The sequence below is a fragment of the Bos indicus genome, chromosome 3, assembly GCF_029378745.1.
Source record: "Bos indicus isolate NIAB-ARS_2022 breed Sahiwal x Tharparkar chromosome 3, NIAB-ARS_B.indTharparkar_mat_pri_1.0, whole genome shotgun sequence".
Taxonomy (NCBI): Eukaryota; Metazoa; Chordata; class Mammalia; order Artiodactyla; family Bovidae; genus Bos; species Bos indicus.
In genome coordinates, this window is record NC_091762.1 from 51,655,382 (window position 1) to 51,681,048 (window position 25,667).

General features: G+C 37.9%; 1 protein-coding gene across 8 annotated transcripts in view; it reads right to left on the reverse strand.

The window, feature by feature from the left end:
* The window catches only part of BTBD8 (BTB domain containing 8), a 93,674-nt gene that overhangs the window by 19,254 nt on the left and 48,753 nt on the right, over positions 1-25,667 (reverse strand). For 6 of the 8 annotated variants that reach the window (XM_019957063.2, XM_019957062.2, XM_019957061.2 and 3 more), the window contains 4 exons: positions 20,634-20,714; positions 19,176-19,272; positions 12,073-12,161; positions 11,534-11,636 (listed from right to left, as the gene is read on the reverse strand). In XM_019957063.2, the coding sequence (XP_019812622.2) occupies positions 11,534-11,636; positions 12,073-12,161; positions 19,176-19,272; positions 20,634-20,714 (370 nt within the window). Of the gene's footprint in view, positions 1-11,533; positions 11,637-12,072; positions 12,162-19,175; positions 19,273-20,633; positions 20,715-23,001; positions 23,129-25,667 lie in introns of those variants that run through there. The other 2 variants (XM_019957065.2, XM_019957066.2) reach the window with 2 other exon arrangements.

Consider the following 25,667-nt stretch of genomic DNA (forward strand, 5'->3'; position numbering starts at 1 on the left):
AAATAACTACAAAGAAAAGCCTGACTTCCCTGAGATTTTTCACTACTGAATTAATTTCTGTGCTTACAGATATTCATAGCTGCATGGAGATACACTGACACAGTATTATTTCTTTTCTGACTATAAAATACATGTTCTTTATTACAAATTTAGAAAGGGTAAAAATTACTTCCAAATCCAAGTGACTTGCTTCTTCCTAAGACTCTTTTTATATTTTATTTATTTAATAATGATTCATTTTTACACCATAGGAAAGAATATTATGAATATTTATCTCTATGAAAAAAATGGAATGACAATTCACAAATACCATGTGCTCCAAGGAAAACGAAAAAATGGCAACTTATAAATTACTGTATTTTATTCATTTCATTTTTAATTCTTAAACAATCCTTAAATAGAACATACCTATTTACTGAATAAATAGTTATCTGATCAATTGTAGTAGACTGAAAAACATAGCCACAAATTCTTTGTAGCTCAGCTCTTCAAGAGGTGGACTTGACTCCTCATCCCTTGATTCTAAACTAGCTAGTTCACTTGCTGGCACAAACAAAGATATTGTGCAAGTTTCAGAGCCTAGATCTCAAATACCCTTGTAGCCTGTATCTTTACCTTCTTGGTTCTGGGACCACAAAGCCAAAAAGAAGCCTGGTAAGAAAGCCCAAGGGTGCAGGAGGCCCAGCCTCCAACTTGGCCATCAGCTGAAAGCAGACTCAGGACTGAGCTCAGGCAAGATATGCAAAAAAATCACCCAGTCGACTCACCGAGAATTCAGTTCAGTTCAGTTCAGTTGCTCAGTTGTGTCCGACTCTTTGCGGCCCCATGAACCACAGCACGTCAGGCCTCCCTGTCCATCACCAACCCCCGGAGTTACCCAAACTCATGTCCATCGAGTTGGTGATGCCATTCAGCCATCTCATCCTCTGTCGTCCCCTTCTCCTCCTGCCCCCAATCCCTCCCAGCATCAGGGTCTTCTCAAATGAGTCAGCTCTTCGCATCAGGTGGCCAAAGTACTGGAGTCTCAGCTTCAACATCAGTCCTTCCAATGAACACCCAGGACTGGTCTCCTTTAGGATGGACTGGTTGGATCTCCTTGCAGTCCAAGGGACTCTCAAGAGTCTTCTCCAACACCACAGTTCAAAAGCATCAATTCTTTGGCGCTCAGCTTTCTTCACAGTCCAACTCTCACATCCATACATGACCATTGGAAAAACCATAGCCTTGACTAGATGGACCTCTGTTGAGAAAGTAATGTCTCTGCTTTTTAATATGCTGTCTAGGTTGGTCATAACTTTCCTTCCAAGGAGTAAGCGTCTTTTAATTTCATGGCTGCAATCACCATCTGCAGTGATTTTGGAGCCCCCAAAAATAAAGTCTGCCACTGTTTCCACTGTTTCCCCATCTATTTGCCATGAAGTGATGGGACCAGATGCCATGATCTTCATTTTCTGAATGTTGAGCTTTAAGCCAACTTTTTCACTCTCCTTTTTCACTTTCATCAAGAGGCTTTTTAATTCCTCTTCGCTTTCTGTCATAAGGGTATGTCTTCTTTATATCTGAGGTTATTGATATTTCTCCTGGCAATCTTGATTCCAGCTTGTGCTTCCTCCAGCCCAGCATTTCTCATGATGTACTCTGCATATAAGTTAAATAAGCAGGGTGACAATACTCAGCCTTGACGTACTCCTTTTCCTATTTGGAACCAGTCTATTGTTCTATGTCCAGTTCTAACTGTTGCTTCCTGACATAAATAACAGGTTTCTCAAGAGGAGAATAAATTTTATCAATAGTTTAAAGCCACTTAGTTTTGGGGTGATTTGCTACACAGCAATAAATAACTAGAAAACCTGGAAATTTTCCCTGATCTCTACACCTACACCAGATTCCTTTTACACATCATTGTATCCACAGGGCCTAGTATAGAACAGGGTCATAGCAGACACTCAAATGTTTATTGATCTCTAAGCACATCAGAGACTTAGAGTCTGTAAGTGAATTCTTAAGCTAAATTAAGTTTAAACTTTGAACATCAAAACTTTAAAAATTTCACCCATTTACTAAGAATTCTTTCAAAACATATTATATACTTCCCCTGCTTTATTTAGAGTAAAAAAAATTGTAATATGCTATAATTCAAGTCTTTAAAAAATTTACATATTTATTATAATTTACTGTTATCCTTTCCTCCACTGATGACTTCCTGAGTAATTGTGCAATTACTAAGAGTTTTAGGCAATAAACCAAATTTGTTCTATTATAGGGACTGTTCTAGTATTAGAGACAAGTATAATCAAATAAACTTGGCAGGTATCTATTAAATGCTTACTATATTCATAATGTTATGTGCTCTGACAGTAATCTTTTTAAAAAATATAGATGTATAGTTGTCATAATTTAGCTTGAAATTTATTGGAAAACTAAAATATGGACATAAATGCTAACAGATGGTATGTCATCTTATTCCATACTGATCTGAATATATAATAATATTAAATGTTAAGAGTAGCTTGAGGTTCAAAGAAGGAAGGAAATGTAATATACTGCTAGATCAAACATAAAATTTTAAATTCAATAGTTACATGGTTCAAATTTCAACAATATATAAAAGGCATTACTAAGAAGTCTCCCACTCCTGTCCCGAGCCACCTATTTTCCCTTGTCCCAATCAATATTACTTATTTTCTGTATTTTTCCCGAGTTATCTTATGTATAACAAATAAAAAAGGTAATTTTTCCCTCATTTTCCTCAAATGGAGGCATTAATATGCACAGTACTCTGTACTTTGCTTTTATACTGAGCGTACACCTTAAATATTTTTGTTATCAGAATATAAAGAGCCTTATTATTATTTCAACATCTACAGAACAGTCCCTAATATGGACATAAGATACAACCAGACCTCTACTTGTAGATATTTATGTTGTTTCCAGTTTTTGCTATTACAATGTTGTAATGAAGAACCATGTAGATAACATTATTTCACATGAATGTAAATATATCTATGGGATAAAATTAATATGCTGGGTCAATATTGCTGGATCAATACTAGTCTTATCTAGGAACTGCCTAATAACTGAGCCTAAGGAATAGGCTTGGATGCCAGTGATCCCAAGAGAGTGAAATAGGGAAGGAGAGAAAGTCAATGGAAGGATATGTTTCCTAGCTGATTGCTAACAAAAGTGTGATCCGCAATACCCATCACCTGAAGCTTGTTAGAAATGCAGAATCTCAGGCTCCACCCCTGACTTACTGATTTAGAATCTACATTTGACCAAGACTCTGAAGTGGTTTTTTTTTTTTTTTTTGGCTGTGCCATGCTGCATGTAGGATCTCAGCTCCCCAACCAGGGATTGAATCCTGTGTCCCTTGCAGTGGAAGCATGGAGTCCTAACCACTGGACCGCCAAGGAATTCCTGATCCTGAAGTGTTTGTATATACAGTTTGAGAAGCAATAATATATAGCAATTGTTGTTGCGGGCAACAGGGGATCAGTCTTGCTTGGTATCCCCTGAAGAGCTACAGAGAATACAATTTGAATTATTCACCTAAAGGGCTAGATCAGGGATATACTTAGTTACTGGTTCCCGTCTCCTGTTGGTCAAGGTTTGTGCCCTGGGATATTCCCTTTCACGGTTTGCATAACTGTGGGTACCCGGGGTGGAGCAGCGGTGAAGCCTCAGAACAGGAAGTGAGAAGTATGTGTGATGTGGCTGAGGAAAGTGTTGTCAGGTCACACCCGCGTGCAGCTGCACGCTGCAGCAATGGCTGAACACACATGGGTCAAGAGGACAGGAGGTGGGGCACCAGAAGGATATAAACATTGCTAGCACATATTCAACGCAGTGCTGTTTTCCAAACTGTAGTTTTCTCCCCTAGCAACCTAGAGAAATATATTTAGTGGCTTACAATCAGCATTAGAAAACAAGAAAGAGAAAGGAGAAAAATATAAAATATCAGAACATCATATTTAATATGGCATGTATTCATTTTGGAAACTTGTTTCAGTTCTACATGTGTGAGTGTACTGGGTTATAATATAAAAAGAACTTGCTCTGGGTCAGTCAAAAAAGTTTGAAAAACACAGCGAAAATTGTACCAATATATTCCCTTTCCAGGAATGGAGTACTTCTTTCCTACATCCTTGTTAAAATAGTACAAATTTCCTTTATTTTGCTCCCTACTAAATTGATAGATAGATAGATATGCATTTATAGAATATGGTCTAACACTGTAATTTTTTTTAAAATGTATTTATTTGGTTGCACTGGGTCTCAGCTGCAGCATGTGGGATCTAGTTCCCTGACCAGTGATTGAACCTGGGTGCCCTGCATTGGGAGCATGGAGTCATAGCCATTGGACCACCAGGGAAGTCGAGACACTGTAATTTTAATGTCCATTTCTCTTAAATGAAGTTGAGGACTGTTCATCAAATAAGAGGCAATGTATTTGCTTTGTGAACTACCTAATCTTATCCTACATTTAGCTATTTTTAAAAAATCAACCAGTAGGAACTCTCTGTAAAAGAAAAATTAGAGTAAGAGTATGATATAAACGGTCTTTTGCCTTTTGATTTTGTAGAGGATGAGATGGTTGGATGGCATCACCAACTCAATGGACATGAGTTTGAGTAAACTCAGGGGGTTAGTGATGGACAGGGAGGCCTGGTGAGCTGCAGTCCATGGGGTTGCAAAGAGTCGGACATGACTGAGCGACTGAAATGAACTGAACTGAACTGATGATAATTTTTAATATATAGAAATTTTGCATTTTTATGGAACTAAATTATTTTACAGCTTCTAAATTTTGTATCCTCACTGCCCTGATGAGGTTATAAACTAATTCTTCCAGGGCTTACTGTAGTATTTTAATGGCCTCATTTTCTTTACTTTCAAATCTTTGATCCATTTGGAATGTATACCGGCATACCAGGATGTGATATATAGATCCAGCTTTTTTGCAGCAAAATTCCTGGTTGTTGTCCTAACATCATATACTGAATAAACACTGACTCATACTATTTAATTCTTTTGATACTGTGTCAATTAAATAGCCTTCAGTTATCTTTTGGTCTTAGGACTAACAGCATTTTATATATGTATACACACACACACACACACACACATACACCCCTTCAGTTTTACCCCAGTAACTATTTTTGTTTCAATTTTTCTATATTTAAGAATGATTCATAATTTGCTTTTTTTAAAAAGGGCTTAAACAAAACATTTGAAACAGAAAATTTAATCATGCTTTGAAATAGCTCAAGTAGTCAGAAGCCCTAACACACACCTTTCTCCTTCTACTCACTTCTCTACCCTGCTGTCTCTTCTTCCCCAAAGCAATAGTTTGTACTTGGTAGGAGGGAGCAGCCGTTTCTTACCGAACTGCAACATAGTGACCAAGAAGAAGTCCCTCATATTAAAATTAAAAAAAAATTCTCCGTAAATAGTCCAATGCAGCACATTCTTACCTCCACTGGTATAGGACAGTGTTTGGCACATTACTGATGGAGTAATGTCCCTGCCATTGAACTGTATTAGAGCCAAAGAAAAGAAAACCGCTTAACCTTTCATTTTTTTGGATAACATATTTTAAATTTTAATTTGAAAAAATTAAAAATATTCTATTTTATTAAAAAAAAAGCAAATATATTTTATTTATATAATAAAATATGAAGATTACATTAAGGTTTGAATATCCACAAAGAAAGACAAAAGTTTACATTTTCATTGTAATCACCGTGATGTCAAAAGGCTTTTAATCATATGGAATGTTTGGTTGTTCTGATGGTCATTTTTATATGTCTTAAAAGGAAAAATCAAGGATTTACAAAGCTTACAAGAAACTGATTAGAGCTATAAAACCAAAATAAAATATTGTAGGAGAGGGAGAGGCACAGTATGAAGAGCTTATTCTTCAAATATACTTAACACTTGTTTAAAAAAAAAAACTTATTGAGACAGTCAGTTAAGATCCCTCCCAATCTGGCCTTAGCCTCTCCCCAGACTCATCTTCTCTCATTATTTTAGTTACAACACAATATTGGCACTGCTTGGTCTCCAGGGCCATGGTCACATTTTAAAATTCTGTCAGGAATGCCCTAACATACTTTCTAATTTTGAAACTGTCTTCTGTCTTCCGGTTCATCTCATGTTACTTCTATCCTTCTAATCAGAATCAATTGTTTTTTACTTCTGTAATTCCATGTATATACCTGAATTATAAACTATACTTATTCATTTATTTACCTATCAATATATACCAAGTACCTACAATGTTCTAGGCATTACCCTAAGGCTGGCGCTACAAAGGTAAATAAGACTCACATGGAACTTAATGTTCATATTCATCATAGTCTAACTTGTACTTTGCATCATTATTTAAGTGCCTATTCTTCCAGAGATTTGTGAGTTCCTTGAAGTCAGGGCCCACACTTCCAAAAAAAGCTTCTTTGCCCATGTTGAACATCTATTATATTACCTTTAGAATGGCAGCAATTGGTTTTAATACCTGGCTTTGTCATTTACCAACACTGTGAATGTGAATAAAGCATTAACCTTTCTGATTCGTTTTTTCATATACAAAATGGAGGTAATAGTACCTATGTTATACATGATTTCAAAAAATAAAAAGTATACTTTGAACCACAGAGGTCCTTTAAAAATCCACTAAATAATAATAATAGTTGCAATAGTAATAAATGACATTTTTACTTCTATTGAACTGAATTACAACTGGGCCATTTATTTGCCTTCATGAATAGAGATTAACTATTCAATGACTAAAGAAACTAATACAAAATCAGTCAGTTCAATTCAGTCGCTCAGTTGTGTCACACTCTTTGCAGCCCCATGGACTGCAGCATGACAGGCTTCCCTGTCCATCGCCAACTCCTAGAGCTTGCTCAAGTCAAACTCATGTCCATCGAGTTGGTGATGCCATCCAACCATCTCATCCTCTATCGTCCCGTTCTCCTGTCTTCAATCTTTCCCATCATCAGAGCCTTTTCAAGTGAGTCAGTTCTTTGCATCAGGTGGCCAAGTATTGGAGCTTCAGCTTCAGCATCAGTCCTTCCAATGAATATGCAGGACTGATTTCCTTTAGGGTGGACTGGTTGGATGTCCTTGCTGTCCAAGGGACTCTTAAGAGTCTTCTGCAACACCACAGTTCAAAAGCATCAATTCTCTGGTGCTCAGCTTTCTTTATAGTCCAACTCTCACATCCATACATGACTACTGGAAAAACCATAGCTTTGACTAGACGGACCTTTGTTGGCAAAGTAATGTCTCTGCTTTTTAATATTCTGTCTAGCTAGGTCATAGCTTTTCTTCCAAGGAGCAAGCGTCTTTTAATTTCATGGCTGCAGTCACCATCTGCAGTGATTTTGGAGCCCCAAAATAGTCTGTCACTGTTTCCATTGTTTCACCGTCTATTTGCCATGAAGTGATGGGACCAGATGCCATGATCTTAGGTTTATGAATGGTGAGCTGTAAGCCAGATTTTTCAGTCTCCTCTTTCACTTTCATCAAGAGGCTCTTTAGTTCTTCTTCATTTTCTGCCATAAGGGTGGTGTCATCTGCATATCTGAGGTTATTGATATTTCTCCCGGCAATCTTGATTCCAGCTTGTGTTTTATTTCCAGCCCAGCATTTTGCATTTTAACTCTGCATAGAAGTTAAATAAGCAGGGTGACAATATATAGCCTTGACATACTCCTTTCCCCATTTGGAACCAGTCTGTGCTTTTGTGTCCAGTTGCTTTTTGACCTGCACACAGATTTCTCAGGAAGCAGGTCAGGTGGTCTGGTATTCTCACCTCTTGAAGAATTTTCCAGTTTGTTGTGACCCACACAGTCAAAAGCTTTGGCATAGCCAATAAAGCAGAAGTAGATGTTTTTCTGGAACTCTCTTGCTTTTTCAATGATCCAAAGGATGTTGGCAATTTGATCTCTGGTTCCTCTGTCTTTTCTAAATCCAGCTTGAACATCTGGAAATTCATAGTTCATGGACTGGTGAAGCCTGGCTTGCAGAATTTTGAGCATTACTTTACTAGCGTGTGAGATGAATGCAACTGTGCAGTAGTTTGAACATTCTTTGGCATTGCCTTTCTTTGGGATTGGAATGAAAACTGACCTTTTCCAGTTCTGTGGCCACTGCTGAGTTTTCCAAATTTGCTGGCATACTGAGTGCAGCACTTTCACAGCATCATCTTTTAGGATTTGAAATACCTCAAAAATAGTTCTTGTTTTTTTAAAAACAACATGGCAGAGTAGGAGGACATGCGCTCATCTTCGGTGAGAGCTCCAAAATTACACCGAGCTGCTGAACAATCATCGACAGGAGAATGTTGGATCCCACCAAAAGAAGATACAGCACGTCCAAGGGCAAAGTAGAAGCTCCAGCAAGATGGTAGGAGGGGTGAAATCACGTTTAGAATCAAACCCCATACGCACCAGAGATACTAGGAGGGCTCAAACAAAACCTTTTGTGTACCAGGACCCAGAGACCCCACAGAGACTGAGCCAGACCTGCCTTTGAGTGTCTGAATGTCTTCTGTGGCAATATGGGTCAGTAGTGGCTTGCCTCAGGGGCAGGGGCTCTGGGTGCAGCAGACCTGGATCATAGAGCATATGGCAAAAGCACTCTTGGAGGAGGTTGCCATTAACCCCACCATAGAGCTGCTGAGCAGAAGACCCACAAACTGCAGAACAATTATACCAAATGATGCAAAACATTAAGTAACAAAACTATAAAGTCCTTCATAAAACAGATTTAGATTTACTTTTTACAGTGGTATCTCATCAGCTGATGGCCTGAACTTATTTCTTTAGATAGATTTAGATATCATCTTCTATATAACCCAGTATGACATACTGTTCATGGTTCAACATAGAAACAGAACCACTAAGAGGTGTGTATATATATATGCTGCTGCTGCTAAGTCGCTTCAGTCGTATCTGACTCTGTGCGACCCCATGGACGGCAGCCCACCACGCTCCCCTGTCCCTGGGATTCTCCAGGCAAGAACACTGGAGTGGGTTGTCTTTTCCTTCTCCAATGCATGAAAGTGAAAAGTGAAAGTGAAGTCGCTCAGTCGTGTCTGACTCTTAGCGACCCCATGGACTGTATAGCCCACCAGGCTCCTCCGTCCATGGGATTTTCCAGGCAAGAGTACTGGAGTGGGGTGCCATTGCCTTCTCTGGTATATATATATATACACACATACATATATATATAAAGTATTATTAAAGGGATTTGACCGTATGCTATTATGGGAGCTGGCTGAGCAATCTTTGTATATGATGATGTAGTTTGAAGTCCACAAGGAAAGCAGTTGAGAAGGGATGATGGAGGGATAAGGACAAGCTGACACCCAAGAGCACACGCTATAACCCACATGGATGGGCTCATTTCAGGTCTCACTGCCTCCAACCTGGATGCAATGAGTGTCCTTCAGGAGATGCTAGGACCCTTCATCACAGAGCTAAACATGTCCCTGGCCCAGGGGTAAGAGAAAGCAAAGAGGATAGGGAGCAAAGTGAAGCAGTGCAAAGAAGGAAATTCTGGGAAGCACAGTTTATCCTAACCAAGCTGACATACTGCAGAGACACCACAGTCCATCCCTTGTTAATTAGGCACCCATACAATTTCTTTAAATCATAGTTAACTCCTAAATGGAGACAGAAAGTCATGCTAAAGCCTGACAAATACAACTATACAACAAATACGCTAACGCTTTCCCTAAAATAGGAAACAAAGTCTCTTGTTTTGCCTTTGGGTGATGTTCACGTTCTTCAAACTGATCCAAACTCCCCCTTGGTATCCTGAGATACTAAGATATATAAAATTAACTATTATTAACATGTCTTATATTAAATGGTAGGGAAATGAGACAGTGGTAGAAAACAAAAATACTTGGTTAATATATACAAAAACATTCATATAAAAAGGGGAAATGAGGATTTCCCTGGTGGTTAAAAATCCTCCTGCCAATGCAGGGGACACGAATTCAATCCCTGGTCTGGGAAGATTGCACATGCTTCCCAGCAATTAAGCCTGTGTGTCACAACCACTGCACCTGTGCTCTAGAGCCCATGAGCAGCAACCACTGAGCCCAAGAACTTACAGCCTGTGCTGTGCAACAAGAGAAGCCATTGCAATAAGGAGCCCATGCACCACAACTAAACAGCAGCCCCACTCACCACAACTAGAGGAAGCCCACATGTAGCAATGAAGACCCAGCACAGCCAAAAAAAAAAAAACAGGGGGGAATCAATATGTTTATATCACAACTACTACAATGCTCATTTCTGAACCTGGTCACGTGGTCATACCGAGTATTTATAATTACCTTTTCCCACAATCATTCCATGTTTCCTTTGCCCTCAACAAGTACCTATGCTATTTATAACTCTTTTATCTGGTAAGGTGGCCCAAACTTTTATTCCTGAAGTGCTATTTAAATTGGGGTTTTTAACTGATTTAATCACAAGACAGGGGAGTACTGCATTCCGGATGTACTCTTCCTTACTCACATTATATAGCATCAACCCAATTCTTCCCTAATAGGCTCAATCTAACAAGAATTCCTCTTCTCTATCTGTTGATTTACACGGTGGCCATAAGGAGGCAGTCCCAACTTCCACTTCAATGGTATCATGTGTGTCCTCAGGTAGAAGCATTTATCTCTTTGGAACTAAGACCTCTAGACCAGCAGATCCTAAAGTTTCAGAGACAGGAAGCAAAAATTTTGGTAGTGGATCACGAGGAATAATTACACGTGAAGCCACTTTCACTTCCACACCTTGACTTCTGGACTTGTGGATCCTAGTTATGTCAAGAAACAGCACGATAAATCAAAAACTGATTTAGAGCATATACAACCTCCTGGAGGACACTGCACCAGTCCTACAAGGCTCTGCCACCTGGCTGCACTGCAACCAAGTCTTCAAAAGGCCATTCCTCCATGTTCTCAAGCCCGCTGCTTCAGGGTGACAGGGCGATGCTAGGACAGGTGAAACTGGTAAACACGGGCCCACTGCTGCACTTCATTTGCAGTGAAGTGAGTTTTTTAGTCAGAAATGATGCTGTGTAGAATAGTACGGTGGTGAAAAAGGCAGTAAGTCCATGGACAGCAGTTTTACCAGAAACACTGCCTTTGCCATGATGAAAGGCATGTAATTAATCTGCCACCTCTTGGAGAATGGTGCCGCTGTTTCAGTGTTGTCCCCTAAACTACCTTAGTAAGTGGAGGTCCATATTACGGAGACAATGCCCCTTGCCCCTTTTGTTCATCAACAAATATATACTTTCTAGTGATTATGCTTCTCTGATTGAATTCTCCATTTGGTATGGAGGAACAGTCTTAAAGACAGGTTCTGAGAATTGGTTCTGGGTTATCTGGAATTGGCTCTTTCATCTTGTTTTTGTAACACAATTTTACTTGTGTATTTAAAACACTGAGAAAGTACTTATATAAAATTGAGTAAACTTTTTGATGACAAACACAAAGTATTCAGGTTATACTTACTAAAGAATGAATCAACATATTAAAACAACTTTTCTGAATCTCAGGAGGTACATTTGCAAAGCTTCTTTCAGACCAAAACCTTGCAAAGTGCTTTACAATCCACCTATTGAAAATAAAAGAATCTCAAGTTAAAGAAATGAAAATATTTTTCATTATAATATATTCAATAACATTTTGGTTTTCAATGATATAAATTTTAAATATGTATGTTTTAACTAATCCTAACAGTTAATTTTGTGAGTGCTGTAATGGACTTAAGTATGTTTCCTTTTCTGTAAACACATATTTTAAACGCACTTTGGGTTATGTGCATGGATTTTAATGTAAGTAACCATGGGTCAGCTAAAAAAGTCGATCCCAAGCATCTTGAGTAATATCTAAGTCAATACTTCTTCTCAATTGTTGTAACTAGTAGAGCATTAAGCTATTTACATTGTGCTTAAGAAAATAGGCCAAGTCTAAAATTTCCCAGAAACTTAGGAGAATGGAAAAACAAAACCCCTAAATCAATAGTATCAGTACTATTTCAGATCACTTACTTCATGCAGTCAGCAAAAAGACTTTCCACTCCAACTGAATGAGCAATAATCAGGCATTCTAATATAGATGCCAACCTTCTGGAAACAGGCTAAAATTGACAGAAAACACTACATTTACTCTTTATCAACTTATAAGGCTAAAAGTGGTTCATAAAAATGATCTGATTTATATACCTAAACTACAGAATAAATATATGTAATACAAAGTATTTATTCTTTTAAAATTAAGTATCACTGATAACCTTTAGTTTTAATAGCATTTGAGTTCTTTTAGCTGCCAGAATGAATAGTTTTTATTCTAATTTCTTTTAGCATAAATATTTTCTAGACTAAATGTAGTATAATAATTCCTAGCACATCACAATGCAACACAACCATAGGGTCTAATCTGCTTCCTAAAGTAGAAATGTAAGTACACGTGCAATGGGAGATCCTACACTGACCTCAGGCAAAATGACAGAATTTAATTAGATCATGATTATATGAACATATTTTAAAAAGTACATATACAGAAGTAATGAACTAAAACAATAAATAAATAAAATGTAGACACAAGTATTGAAAAACTCACTGTTCTTCGTATTAAACCTCAGTCAGTCAGTTTAATTCAGTTCAGTTGCTCAGTCTTGTCCAACTCTTTGTGACCCCATGGACTGTAGCATGTAGGGCTTCCCTGTCCATCACCAATTCCTGGAGCTTGCTCAAACACAAGTCTATTGAGTTGGCGATGGCATCCAACCATCTCATTCTTTGTCATACCCTTCTCCTCAGCCTTCAATCCTTCCCAGCATAAGGGTCTTTTCCAATGAGTCAGTTCTTTGCATCAGGTGGCCAAAGTATTAGAGCTTCAGCTTCAGCATCAGTCCTTCCAATGAATATTCAGGACTTATTTCCTTCAGGATGGACTGTTTGAATCTCCTTGCAGTCCAGGGGACTCTCAAGAGTCTTCTCCAACACCACAGTTCAAAAGCATCAATTCTTTGGTGCTCAGCTTTCTTTATACTCCAACTCTCACATCCATACATGACTACTGGAAAAACCATAGCTTTGACTAGACGGACCTTTGTTGGCAAAGTAAGGTCTCTGCTTTTTAATATGCTGTCTAGGTTGGTCATAACTTTTCTTCCAAGGAGCAAGTGTCTTTTAATTTCATGGCTGCAGTCATATCTGCAGTGATTTTGGAGCCCCCCAAAATAAAGTCTGTCACTGTTTCCATTGTTTCCCCATCTATTTGCCATGAACTGATGGGACCAGATGCCATGATCTTAGTTTTTTGAATGTTGAATTTTAGGCCAGCTTTTTCACTCTCCTCTTTCACTGTCATCAAGAGGATTTTTAGTTCTTCACTTTCTGCCATAAGGGTGGTGTCATCTGCATATCTGAGGTTATTGATATTTCTCCTGGCAATCTTGATTCCAGCTTGTGCTTTATTTCCAGCACAGCATTTTGCATTTTAACTCTGCATAGAAGTTAAATAAGCAGGGTGACAATATACAGCCTTTGATGTACTCCTTTCCTGATTTGGAACCAGTCTGTTGTTCCATGTCCAGTTCTAACTGTTGTTTCTTGACCTGCATACAGATTTCTCAGGAGGCAGGTCAGGTGGTCTGGTATTCCCATCACTTGAAGAATTTTCCACAGTTTGTTGTGATCCACAAAGTCAAAGGCTTTGGCATAGTCAATAAAGCAGAAATAGATGTTTTTCTGAAACTCTCTTGCTTTTTCAGTGATCCAACAGATGTTCACAATTTGACCTCTGGTTCCTCTGCCTTTTCTAAATACAGCTTGAACATCTGGAAGTTCACAGTTCATGGACTGCTGAAGCCTGGCTTGGAGAATTTTGAGCATTCCTTTGCTAGCATGTGAGATGCGTGTGACTGTGTGGAGTTTGAACATTCTTTGGCATAGCCTTTCTTTGTGATTAGAATGAAAATTGACCTTTTCCAGTCCTGTGGCCACTTCTGGGTTTCCAAATTTGCTGGCATATTGAGTGCAGCCCTTTCACAGCATCATCTTTTAGGATTTGAAATAGCTCAACTGGAATTCCATCATTTCTACTAGCTTTGTTCGTAGTGATGCTTCCTAAGGCCCACTTGACTTCGCACTCCAGGATGTCTGGCTCTAGGTGAGTGATGACACCATTGTGGTTATCTGGGTCATGGAGGTCTTTTTTGTGTAGTTCTTCTGTGTATTCTTGCTACCTCTCCTTAATATCTTCTGCTTCTGTTGGGTTGTGTATCATTTCTGTCCTTTATTATGCCCAGCTTTGTATGAAATGTTCGCTTGGTATCTCTAATTTTCTTGAAGAGATCTCTAGTCTTTCTCATCCTATTGTTTTCCTCTATTTGTTTACAATGATCACTGATGAAGGCTTTCTTCTCTCTCCTTGCTATTCTTTGGAACTCTGCATTCAAATGGGTATATCTTTCCCTTTCTCTTTGCCTTTGGCTTCTCTTCTTTTCATAGCTATTTGTAAGGCCTCCTCAGACAACCATTTTGCCTTTTTGCATTTCTTCTGCTTGGGGATGGTCTTGATCACTGCCTCCTGTACAATGTCACAAACCTCCGTCCATAGTTCTTCAGATACTCTATCAGATCTAACCCCTTGCATCTATTTGGCACTTTCATTGTATAATTGTAAGGGATTTAATTTAAGTCATAGTTGAATGGTAAGCCTTAATATGTGCTACATACTGCCTGTGCCATGTATTTTCAGGTTTTGGACTATGTTCCTAGGCACATCTATTGCCCTTTTGGGGTGAATACAATTCAGTTTCTTTTTGTACGCATTCACTAGTTGTGATCTGAATTTATACACTTAATAAAGACCAGCAATCAGCCCATTTGTATATATAGTATCTAAATATGTACTTCTGAAGATACTGTGCCCTCAGAGAAGGGCAAAAGCTTCTTCAGAAATGCCTCCACCATCAGTTCAGTTCCAACTCTTTGCAACCCCAAGGACTGCAGCACAACAGGCTTTCCTGTCCATCACCAGCTCCCGGAGATTGCTCAAACTCATGTCCACTGAGTTGGTGATGCCGTCCAACCATCTCATCCTCTGTCGTCCCCTTCTCCTCCTGCCCTCAATCTTTCCCAGCATCAGGGTCTTTTCGAATGAGTTCTTCACATGCGGTGGCCAAAGTACTGGAGCTTCAGATTCAGCATCAGTCCTTCCAATGAGTATTCAAGACTGATTTCCTTTAGGATGGACTGGTTTTATCTCCTTGCAGTCCAAGAGACTCTCAAGAGTCTTCTCCAACACCACAGTTCAAAAGCATCAATTCTTTGGTGCTCAGCTTTGTTTATGGTCCAGCTCTCACACCCATACATGACTACTGGAAAAACCATAGCTTTGACTAGACGGACCTTTGTTGGCAAAGTAATATCTCTGCTTTTTAATATGCTGTCTAGGTTGATCATGGCTTTTCTTCCAAGGCACAAGTGTCTCTTAGTTTCATGGCTGTAGTCACCATCTGCAGTGATTTTGGAGCCCCCAAAAATAAAGCCTGTCACTGTTTCCATCGTTTCCCCATCTATTTGCCATGAACTGATGGGACCAGATGCCATGATCTTAGTTTTTTGAATGTTGAATTTTAGGCCAGCTTTTTCACTCTCCTCTTTCACTTTCATGAAGAGGCTCCTCAGTTCCTCTTTGCTTTTTGCCGTAAGGGTGGTGTCATCTGCATATCTGAGGTTATTGATATTTCTCCTGGCAATCTTGATTACAGCTTGTACTTCATCCAGCCCAGCATTTTACACGATGTACTCTGCATATAAGTTAAATAAGCAGTGTGACAATATACAGCCTTGACGTACTCCTTTCTGATTTGGAACCAGACTGTTGTTCCATGTCCAGTTCTAACTGTTGGTTCTTTATCTGTGTACAGATTTCTCAGGAGGCAGGTCTGGTGGTCTGATATTCCCATCTCTTGAAGAATTTTCCACAGTTTGTTATGATCCACATAGTCAAAAGCTTTGGCATAGTCAATAAAGCAGAAGTAGATGCTTTTCTGGAACTCTCTTGCTTTTTCTATGATCCAACAGATGTTGGTTCCATAAAATTCCATAATTTCCATAATATTCCATAAAAAATATTAAACTGCAAAATAATTTGCTGTTTAAATGCAATGGCTGGCAAACCAGCTTGTGCTCCAAAATTAGTCCATCACTCTTTTTGTGAATAAAGTTTTATTGGAACACTGCTATGCTGTTCCATTTACAGATGGTCCATATCTGCTCTTGGTCTACAACAGAAAGCCGAGTAGCTGTGATAGAGGCTGTATGGCCCATAAACCCTAGAATACTAATTATCTAGCCTTTTACAGCAAAAGTTTACTGATCCCTGACTTAAAGTGATAACTGTAGCTTTCTAAGAATTTTACTTATATGGAAATGCTGATTTCCTAAGTATTTTTATAATAGGATAACAGGTCTTATAGTCATTTTCAAAACCTGCGTATAAAATTTGGGAGGACATCTATTTAAATCATAACCTAAAATATATATGTAAATCAGTGGCAAATAGCATGTAATGTAAAACCCACTATAATCATATAAATGAAGTTCTAAAATTTAGTTGAATAATGGCAAGATTATGACGTTAATGAAATGACTGAAGCTAGCTTGCCAAGAGTTCTGGGGCCAATTCACCACCACATTATACCCCTACATATATTACTGTGGGATGAGCTATTATAGATTTACTATATTTAAGTCACTGCCAAGAAACTGTATCATTGAGATCTAGAAGTTAAAAATTATATATTCAAAAATATATATTTATTAAAATATATAGTGTTAAGGTAGTAAAGCAAACAATTTCAAGATCAGATCAATAAAAAGTTTGCTCTTAAATATCTGTTACTACAGTAATATAGACTATATTAAAATAGAATAAAAAAGTTTTCAACAAAACACCATGTTGATAATTCAAAAGAATTTCACCTTCTGTTATTTTAATGACAACAAATATGTTGTATTTTTTAAAATTAAGGGGAATTTTTAAAGTAACATATAGGAAGCTGCACGTAACCTATGTCTACTCTTGAACATACTAAAAAGTAGAAGCAATGGTCCAAGGACAATCCATAATAGAGATTGGTCTTAAAATGTTTCATGTAATTGGTTTATTGAGGAATCTCAGTTTAAAGCAGATACTAACATCAAACTTTTTATCCCCAGTTAGTGCTATCAACCAAGCTGTGTCAATTTCACTTTTTTTCCATCCTTTAATGATTACAGGTGCATTCTAGTACCTTCTGGTTACTTTTGGTATTTAAAATCAAACACCTATTTCACACTTAATTTAAATCTTTTGTTCCCCATCACTGACTACACTTCTAGTTGGGGAGATCTGGAATGCAAATAGAGCATGATCCCTTGCTCTGCCATTTAGTGGGTCTAACTCCTTTGGAATAGGGCTGTGGTTGGGTATGGTCACTTTAAGTAACTAACCAGTGACCAGCAGGGTAATAGGAAGATGTCCTTGAACGCTCTAATCCAGATGTTGGTGGCCTTTGCTAATGTGGTGGCTCATTAAGTGACAGACTGAAGTTCTCCCCAGCCTCTCGGTGGACGAAGGAACCTTCTAGGATTCATGATGCTCAATGCCTCCCTACATGGGACACAGTGTTATTTGACCCTGTATCAGCCTCTTCTAATCTTCACTGAACCACTAAGGTCCTTTTCTTTTCTTGCATATCGTGTATACTTGGGGTATGGAATGGACTTTTATTTTTTTTCTGTCTATGACAATAACTACTGTCTCTAGTCACCAGGGTAGTACTGGCTTCTCCAGCAAGCCTCCTCCTCCTTTTAGAAATCTCCATATTCAAGTATATTCTCACTGGTTCCTGAGATATACTCTAGGCTCTTCCAAGAAATCCCTTAGTATTTTCTTCTTTGATAGAAATCCCAGAGTGGTCCGGTTATATAGATGTCCATGGTAGATGTCCATCTCAGGGCTGAGAGGACACTATATCCTCATTGCAAATATCCCTATCTTTAATGTTTATCTGGGATAGTCTTGGATCTCCCTGCTAACTTTCACTTGGCAGGGAAGATGAGGAAAAAATATGAAAGAGAAGGAAAAGTCTTTTTACTAGGATTCTTTACTTTCTACAGTGCTGAGGATACCACAGACTATGCCCCTTCTTCTAGTTCCCTTCCTTATAAAAGCTGGAATGAACGGTAACTGATTAAAGGCTTGATAAAGGTTACCTGAGGAGTTTAACCGTTTCTCAGTAAAACAGGAAGGGTTGGTAGTGGTGGTAGACCCAGTTTATGCCTCTGTTTTAACCCATGGGGTGATACCTCAGATACAACTTATAAAGAGATAGGAAAAGTCCTACCCAACATAAAAATCTAAATTTAAATATGCTTAAAATTATTAAAATTACCTCATTACAATGCATATTGTTGGTTCAAGTATCCAATAAGAGGGGACTATTTATGTAAACAATCCTTTTAATACTTGTTTTTTGATGATTATAAACATAATACATGACCATTGTTTACAAAGAAAAGCATAAATAAGAAAATTAAAAATAAGAGAAAATTAAAACAATGCACAAATGGCTTTGAAATAAATAGTACAATACCTTTCTTTAGACAACAAATTTAAGTTTGCATAAACTAAAATTAGAAAGTCAGTATTCATATAGCACCTGGAGAAGTAGAAGAGAACTATATCCCACTCCAAGTACATGCTATAAAGAGAAGTGGTAGGAAGGAGGAGTTTTCCTTCAGGGGAAAAAACTGATGAAGCACTGTGGTGCCCTTTGATAAATGGAGAAAGTAACCCTAGTTGCCAGCTTCCTTTCTCTCAGTTCCAAACCCTAACTAACAGAGTTCCAACTGTGTACTCCACTTTTGAATTATATAGGATATTGCCATATCCTTTCAGTAAACCCCTACCTCAGTTTTATCTTATTTAAAATGATCTGAATTGATTTCTGTTTTCTACAAGCACATCCTAAGAGTTATTTCTCAGTAGAGTTACCATTAGCTAAAACGACAATACTAACAGAGTTAAGAATCTAGGAGGTAATCATAGATTACTTTAGGTATTAGGTAAAAGATTTCTGAGACTCAATAATTACCTTCTGAAAGAAATTACAGTAATCTCTTCTTAAAATATAGATTGCTACTTCTTTTAATCCTTCTAGTCCATACATATCAGCCATATTGAGTATCTGACTAAAATAAAAATAGATGCACTGTTAATTCTTCAATTTAAATACCAAGGCATAATACACAATAATTTCTTAATGATAAATAGTTTGTTTAGAGAAAATAATAATCTTAACTATTTTAATTCTAACTTTCTGCCCTACATAGTACTCTTTACAGGTTATAAGAAGAACATAGGTCAAAAGTTGAAAGCACTGTAACTTGATTTGAATTGTGGAGAATAACACAAAGTAAATTTGGAGATGTTTTACAACTTCCCCTCATATTCTCAGTGATATATACAACAAGGCCCAGGAAACTGCTTCAAAGGCTATAAAAGTTACAACTCTTCACAATAAATAAAAATTTAGGGGGAGGGCAACTAATTGATGTTTATCATATTGAAAATGCCTACAGAGTACCATGAGATTAGAGGTGGCATCCAATGACTCAGAGGGCTTCTGTTGCTTCTTTCAATTGGCAAGTATTTCTAAGCACCCACACATACGCTAGGTACTCAGGAAACCTACAAGTCTCAATTCCATGATAAAGTTTCATACGGGTTTCCAGTATTTAATCCCTGTGACTCAGGATACTTTCACCCTCAAATCATATTCATTCAGTTTATAACTAAAAGAACTAATAAATATTTAAAATTAAAAGAGCAGCCTTCATTTGTGTGATGTTAGAATAGCAATAAAAGGAGAGAACATCCCGAAAATTAGACGAGCAAGATGTATTTAGGATTTCAGCAGCTTAGATGATGGCATGTCGCCATAGAGTACTAAAGAACCATACCATTGTTGATCTTTAGGATGCCTATATTCTCAAATTACTTTTGGGTTTTTTTCTTTTGACATCCTAAAATTTAAAAATAAAGTAGCAAAAAAATTTATAAAATTCCAAATTTGACTAAAGTTGAATTAACTTTATAAAATCTGTCATTTATTTTCCAAAACAAATATTAAGTTTTTCAAACACAGCAGCAATTAGTCACTTAGTCGTGTTCAACTCTTTGGGATGCCATGGACTGTAGCCTGCCAGGCTCCTCTGTCCACGGGATTCTCCAGGCAAGAATTCTGGAGTGGGTGGCCATTTCCTTCTATTTAAGTCTAATAAAGACTTTTCTTAATCTTATTCTTATCTTAATCTATCTATCTTATCTTAATCTATCTAATCTTAATCTTATCTAAAAGATGCTAGATCATCTTTTCTTCTAAATAAGGTGACTTACTGTTTTTAGATATTGCCAAAATATGTACAACATTCAGCAAAATAATAAAAATGAAACTTCTACTTCACTGACACTTTTAAACAAAGCTCAATAAAGCAGAAGCCACAAAATATCAATATTTTTATATTTAAAATCATTAAAAAATAATACCTACCCAACATTAGCTTTGACTGGAAAGTCCAAAGTTCCTCCGTATATAAAGTGCATCATAACATTCATTTCTACATGGCTTATACTGAAAAATAAAAGAAAACTAAACTCAAATCCAGAAATAATTAAGGTTTAACTGATATCAATGATACATTCCATTTTCCCATAAATTTTCAGTCAAGATAAAGTTCTAATCTCATTTTTATCTGAAGAATACAATTTTCAAATAACATCCATGAGGTATGCCATTAATTTAAAAATGAAGTTATAAAAAAAAAAATGAAGTTATAACTGCAGCCATGGGTTTTTATATATTGTAAAATGTTATTCAGTTCAGTTCAGCTCAGTCACTCAGTCGTGTCCGACTCTTTGCGACCCCATGAATTGCAGCATGCCAGGCCTCCCTGTCCATCACCAACTCCTGGAGTTCACCCAAACTCATGTGCATCGAGTCGGTGATGCCATCCAGCCATCTCATCCTCTGTCATCCCCTTCTCCTCCTGCCCCCAATCCCTCCCAGCAACAGGGTCTTTTCCAATGAGTCAACTCTTCACATGAGGTGGCCAAAGTACTGGAGTTTCAGCCTCAGCATCAGTCCTTCCAATGAACACCCAGGACTGGTTTCCTTTAGAATGGACTGGTTGGATCTCCTTGCAGTCCAAGGGACTCCCAAGAGTCTTCTCCAGCACCACAGTTCAAAAGCATTAATTCTTCGGCCCTCAGCTTTCTTCACAGTCCAACTCTCACATCCATACATGACCACTGGAAAAACCACAGCCTTGACTAGACGGACCTTTGTTGGCAAAATAATGTCTCTGCTTTTTAATATGCTCTCTAGGTTGGTCATAAGTTTCCTTCCAAGGAGTAAGTGTCTTTTAATTTCATGGCTGCAATCACCATCTGCAGTGATTCTGGAGCCCCCAAAAATAAAGTCTGACACTGTTTCCACTGTTTCCCCATCTATTTGCCATGAAGTGATGGGACCAGATGCCATGATCTTAATTTTCTAAATGTTGAACTTTAAGCCAACTTTTTCACTCTCCTCTTTCACTTTCATCAAGAGGCTTTTTAGTTCCTCTTCACTTTCTGCCATAAGGGTGATTAGTATATGATAAAATAATTAATTCTTTGTTGGGCATCTTCCATGATAGACAAAGTTAGAAAGGACTTTAGAGGTCATAGTTCAATCTCTGGCTCCTTAAGAAATCCTCTTCAGCATCTTTGAAAAATGGCCTCTCATTTTGCTTAAAGCCTGGGATGGACAACTACTCCATTCACTAGAAAGATTCTTGCTGTGCATACATATTTCTTAATTTGTAATACCTATCCAGCAGCTCTAGCTCTGCCAACATCCTCATATTACAGATTTAAAAGACATAACTTAAAGAAGTAGTCTGAAGTGATAATATTTATGTTTCATGGACTACTAGATCTCAGACTCTCATGACTTCTCCCAGCACCCCAGATTCAGTCTTCTATTACTCTTATATTTTGTTCATAGCACTGTTACAGGACTTCTTGCATCTTGGCCCTCCCCTATTCCTCTGTATCAAGGAAGATTAATTATCTGATTGGTGGACAACAACCACTGGTTGTTGATCATGAGGAACGTGTTGTTGTTCATTTGCTTAGTAGTGTCCAACTCTTTGCAACCCTTGGCTTGCAGCATCCCAGGCTTCCCTGTTTTTCACTATTTCCTAGGGCTTGCTCAAACTCATGTCTATTGAGTCGGTGATGCCATCCAACCATCTCCTCCTTCATCATGCCCTTCTCCTCCTGCCTTCAGTCTTTCCCAGCATCAGGATCTTTTCTAATGAGTTGACTCTTCTCATCAGGTGGCTAAAGTATTGGAGCTTCAGCATCAGCCCTTCTAATGAATATTCAGGATTGATTTCTTTTAGGATTGACTGGTTTTATCTCCTTGCAGTCCAAGGGACTCTCAAGAGTCTTCTCCAACACCATGGTTCAAAAGCATCAATTTTTGGCGCTCAGCTTTCTAGATGAGAGGTAAACTGATTTCTTTTCTCCTTTTTTCGCTGCTGAACCAGCAGTAAGAGGTGGTGAGAGAGAAGCGTACTGCTATCCAGATTCAGACTTTCTCTCTAGGCTGTCTTAGAGTAGACATAGCAAGCAAATCAACTTTGGCTTTTGCGTAAAACCACATTTTACTGCCTTATCAAAAATTAAGGAAATGTTTTCTAATTTCACCTGCTGATTCTTTTGTCTTATTGTGAGCAGGAAGAAAGTATACTATTTATTGGGCCCCCCTCAGAACTCCAATAGATAGCTAAGATGGATAACAGATACCCTTCTTTACATCACCTCTTTCCACAGATTCAGCAGAGAAGAAAGGAGAAAAGAAATCAAATTACCTCTCATCATCAAATTAACCCTCAGGTCAGAGTTCGTCCTGACCAATGCCCAGTGGTTACTAAGTAATTCACTCTTCTTGGTACAGAGGAATAGAAGGTGGGACAAATGCAAGGAGTCCTGTAACAGTGCTATGAACAAAACAGAAATAACAAAAAGAAGACTGAAGAATAAGTCTGCCTAAGTCAGAGCTGGAGGTTCATCTTAATCCTCTCTCTCATTATATCCTATCATTTTATACCTTCAAATGTTTTTTAATTCAGCCTCTGCCGTCTGTTGCTGTCGTTGTTTAGTCACTAAGTCGTGTCTGACTCTTGTGATCCACGGTCTGTACTTTGTCCATTGGATTTCCCAGGCAAGAACACTGGTGTGTGCTAAGTCACTTCAGTCATGTCTGACTCTTTGAGACCCTATGGACTGTAGCCTGCCAGGCTCCTCTGTCTAAGGGATCTTCTGGCAAGAATACTGGAGTGGATTGTCATGCCCTCCTCCAGGGGATCTTCCTGACTCAGGGTTGGCACCCAGGACTCCTGTGGCTCCTGCATTGCAGGCAGATTCTTAATCGATGAGCCACCTAAGAATACTGGAGTAGGTTGCTATTTCCTTCTCTAGGGGATCTTCCAACCCAGGAATCAAACCCTTGTCTCCTGCATTGGCAGGCAGATTCTTTACCATTGAGCCACCAGGGAAGCCCTTTTGCTATATATTTCCCCCTTTTATTGCCCTAGTTTAGCCTCTCAGTTTCTTTCATCTGTACTATACTTCATCATAGTACTCTGAGGGCTTCTTGCCTGAAATTACCTCCTCACATCCCATTTCACACATTGCAATCAGAGTGACTTTGCTAAAATGTAAATCTGATACAGTCCCTGACTTCTAAAACCCTTTAGCAATTCTCCATAGGACCTAGGAAAAAAAGCCCAAATTCCTTAGCTTGGTACAGAATGTTCTTTATTATATGATCTCTGGTTTCTCTAGCAGCTGTTCCAGGATAAGCAAACTACCATTTCCTATACCTGAACGACTTACAGTTCCTTATACATCCGTTCCTTATCACATACTGTTCACTCTGCTTAAAATTCTCTCCCTCTCTATTTATTTCATCTTTTAGATACAAGACACGTGGCTCTTTACCTCTGATTGTTTCCTTAACACTCCCAAGGGGGGGAAAAAAGGAAATCACTGAACGTTAAACATAAATAATAACTAACATTTATTGAGCATTTATTATGATTTAGTCACTGAGCTAATAAGCATTTTCAATGCAATTAGCTCATTTAATCGTAACAACTCAATGGGAGGTTATTATTATTAGTCTCATCTTACAAATGAAAAACCTGAAATTAAGTAACTTGCTCATGGAGGTGGGTGCTGGGAAAAAAATTAATTGCCCAACATCAAATGGCTAGTGATGCACTGGAATTTAAATCCAGGCAAACTGCATTGGAATTTGGAATTTAAATCCATACTCCAATGCCTGGGCTCTTAAGCAGTATAATACACCCCCCCCCACACACACACACTTCCATTATCACATTTATCAAACGGATTTATAATATCTTTGTTTACATATTTGTTTCTCCTTCTAAACTGAATTCTGTGTGGGCAGGATTTGTGTCTTATTTACCCTTGCATCTCTAGTAGAAGCAAATGTCAGCATTGATTCAATATCCCCAGGATCAAAATTTCCTTTCCCTGCATAATACTGGAGCTCTGCATGGAAGCAGGCTGGGGACAGTGCTGATAAGACATTCACAGTTTGTTAAGCACAGTATCTAATGTCTGCTAAAGGGAGACAAGGAGAAAGGCAAGAAGAAAAGAAAGGGAGTTCCACAGGGTAGGACTCAGAAAGGTGTTTGCTTTGATTCTTTGGCCTTAAATAATATATGCTCAATAAATGTTTAATGAATATTTAATGAATGGCTTATTAGGGTAGTTACAAGCATCTCCTGAACCTTCAGAAAGAATATTGAGTTGAAAACATATAAATATTTTTTAGTTTACTTAATATATATTTACTGGCTTATACAATGGCTAACATTGTATGGCTTATACAATGGTTTCTGCTGATTCAAAACTCCATATCTCTTCTTTAATATTTAGAAAAAAGTCAAATCTCTAAATATGCTCATTTATATACATGGATATGACAAGAGTTGATCTCAGTATAATTATGCTGTATTATCTGTAGTCTGTTCATATAAAACAGTAGCATAATAGTTACATTCCATGCACTTTTCCTTGAAATTTCAAGAGCCATTCTTATTAGTGTTAATGAGGATTGAATATTTATGTTATAAGAATAGTTTCTTCTAAGACTTGACATATTTAAGCAAAGGAAAATAATGACTAGGTAGAAATAAAACTTTTATTAAAATAAACAGCAAAATCTGGACATTTGAGCTTATATATCAATATATATGATAGCTATAAAAACAGCAAGAAACTGTTTTCCTGCTGTCTTGACAGCTGTTTTATTAAACTGCAGCCTCATTATTATAAGTCATCTGTATTTTTATGAAAAGTATTTATAAAGACATGATCAACTGACTTGCCAAAAAACAAATTACTGCAATAACCCACAGTTTAAATAAATGAAAAGATTTAAAGCACTGCTGCTGCTGCTGCTGCTGCTGTGTCGCTTCAGTCGTGTCCAACTCTATGCAAC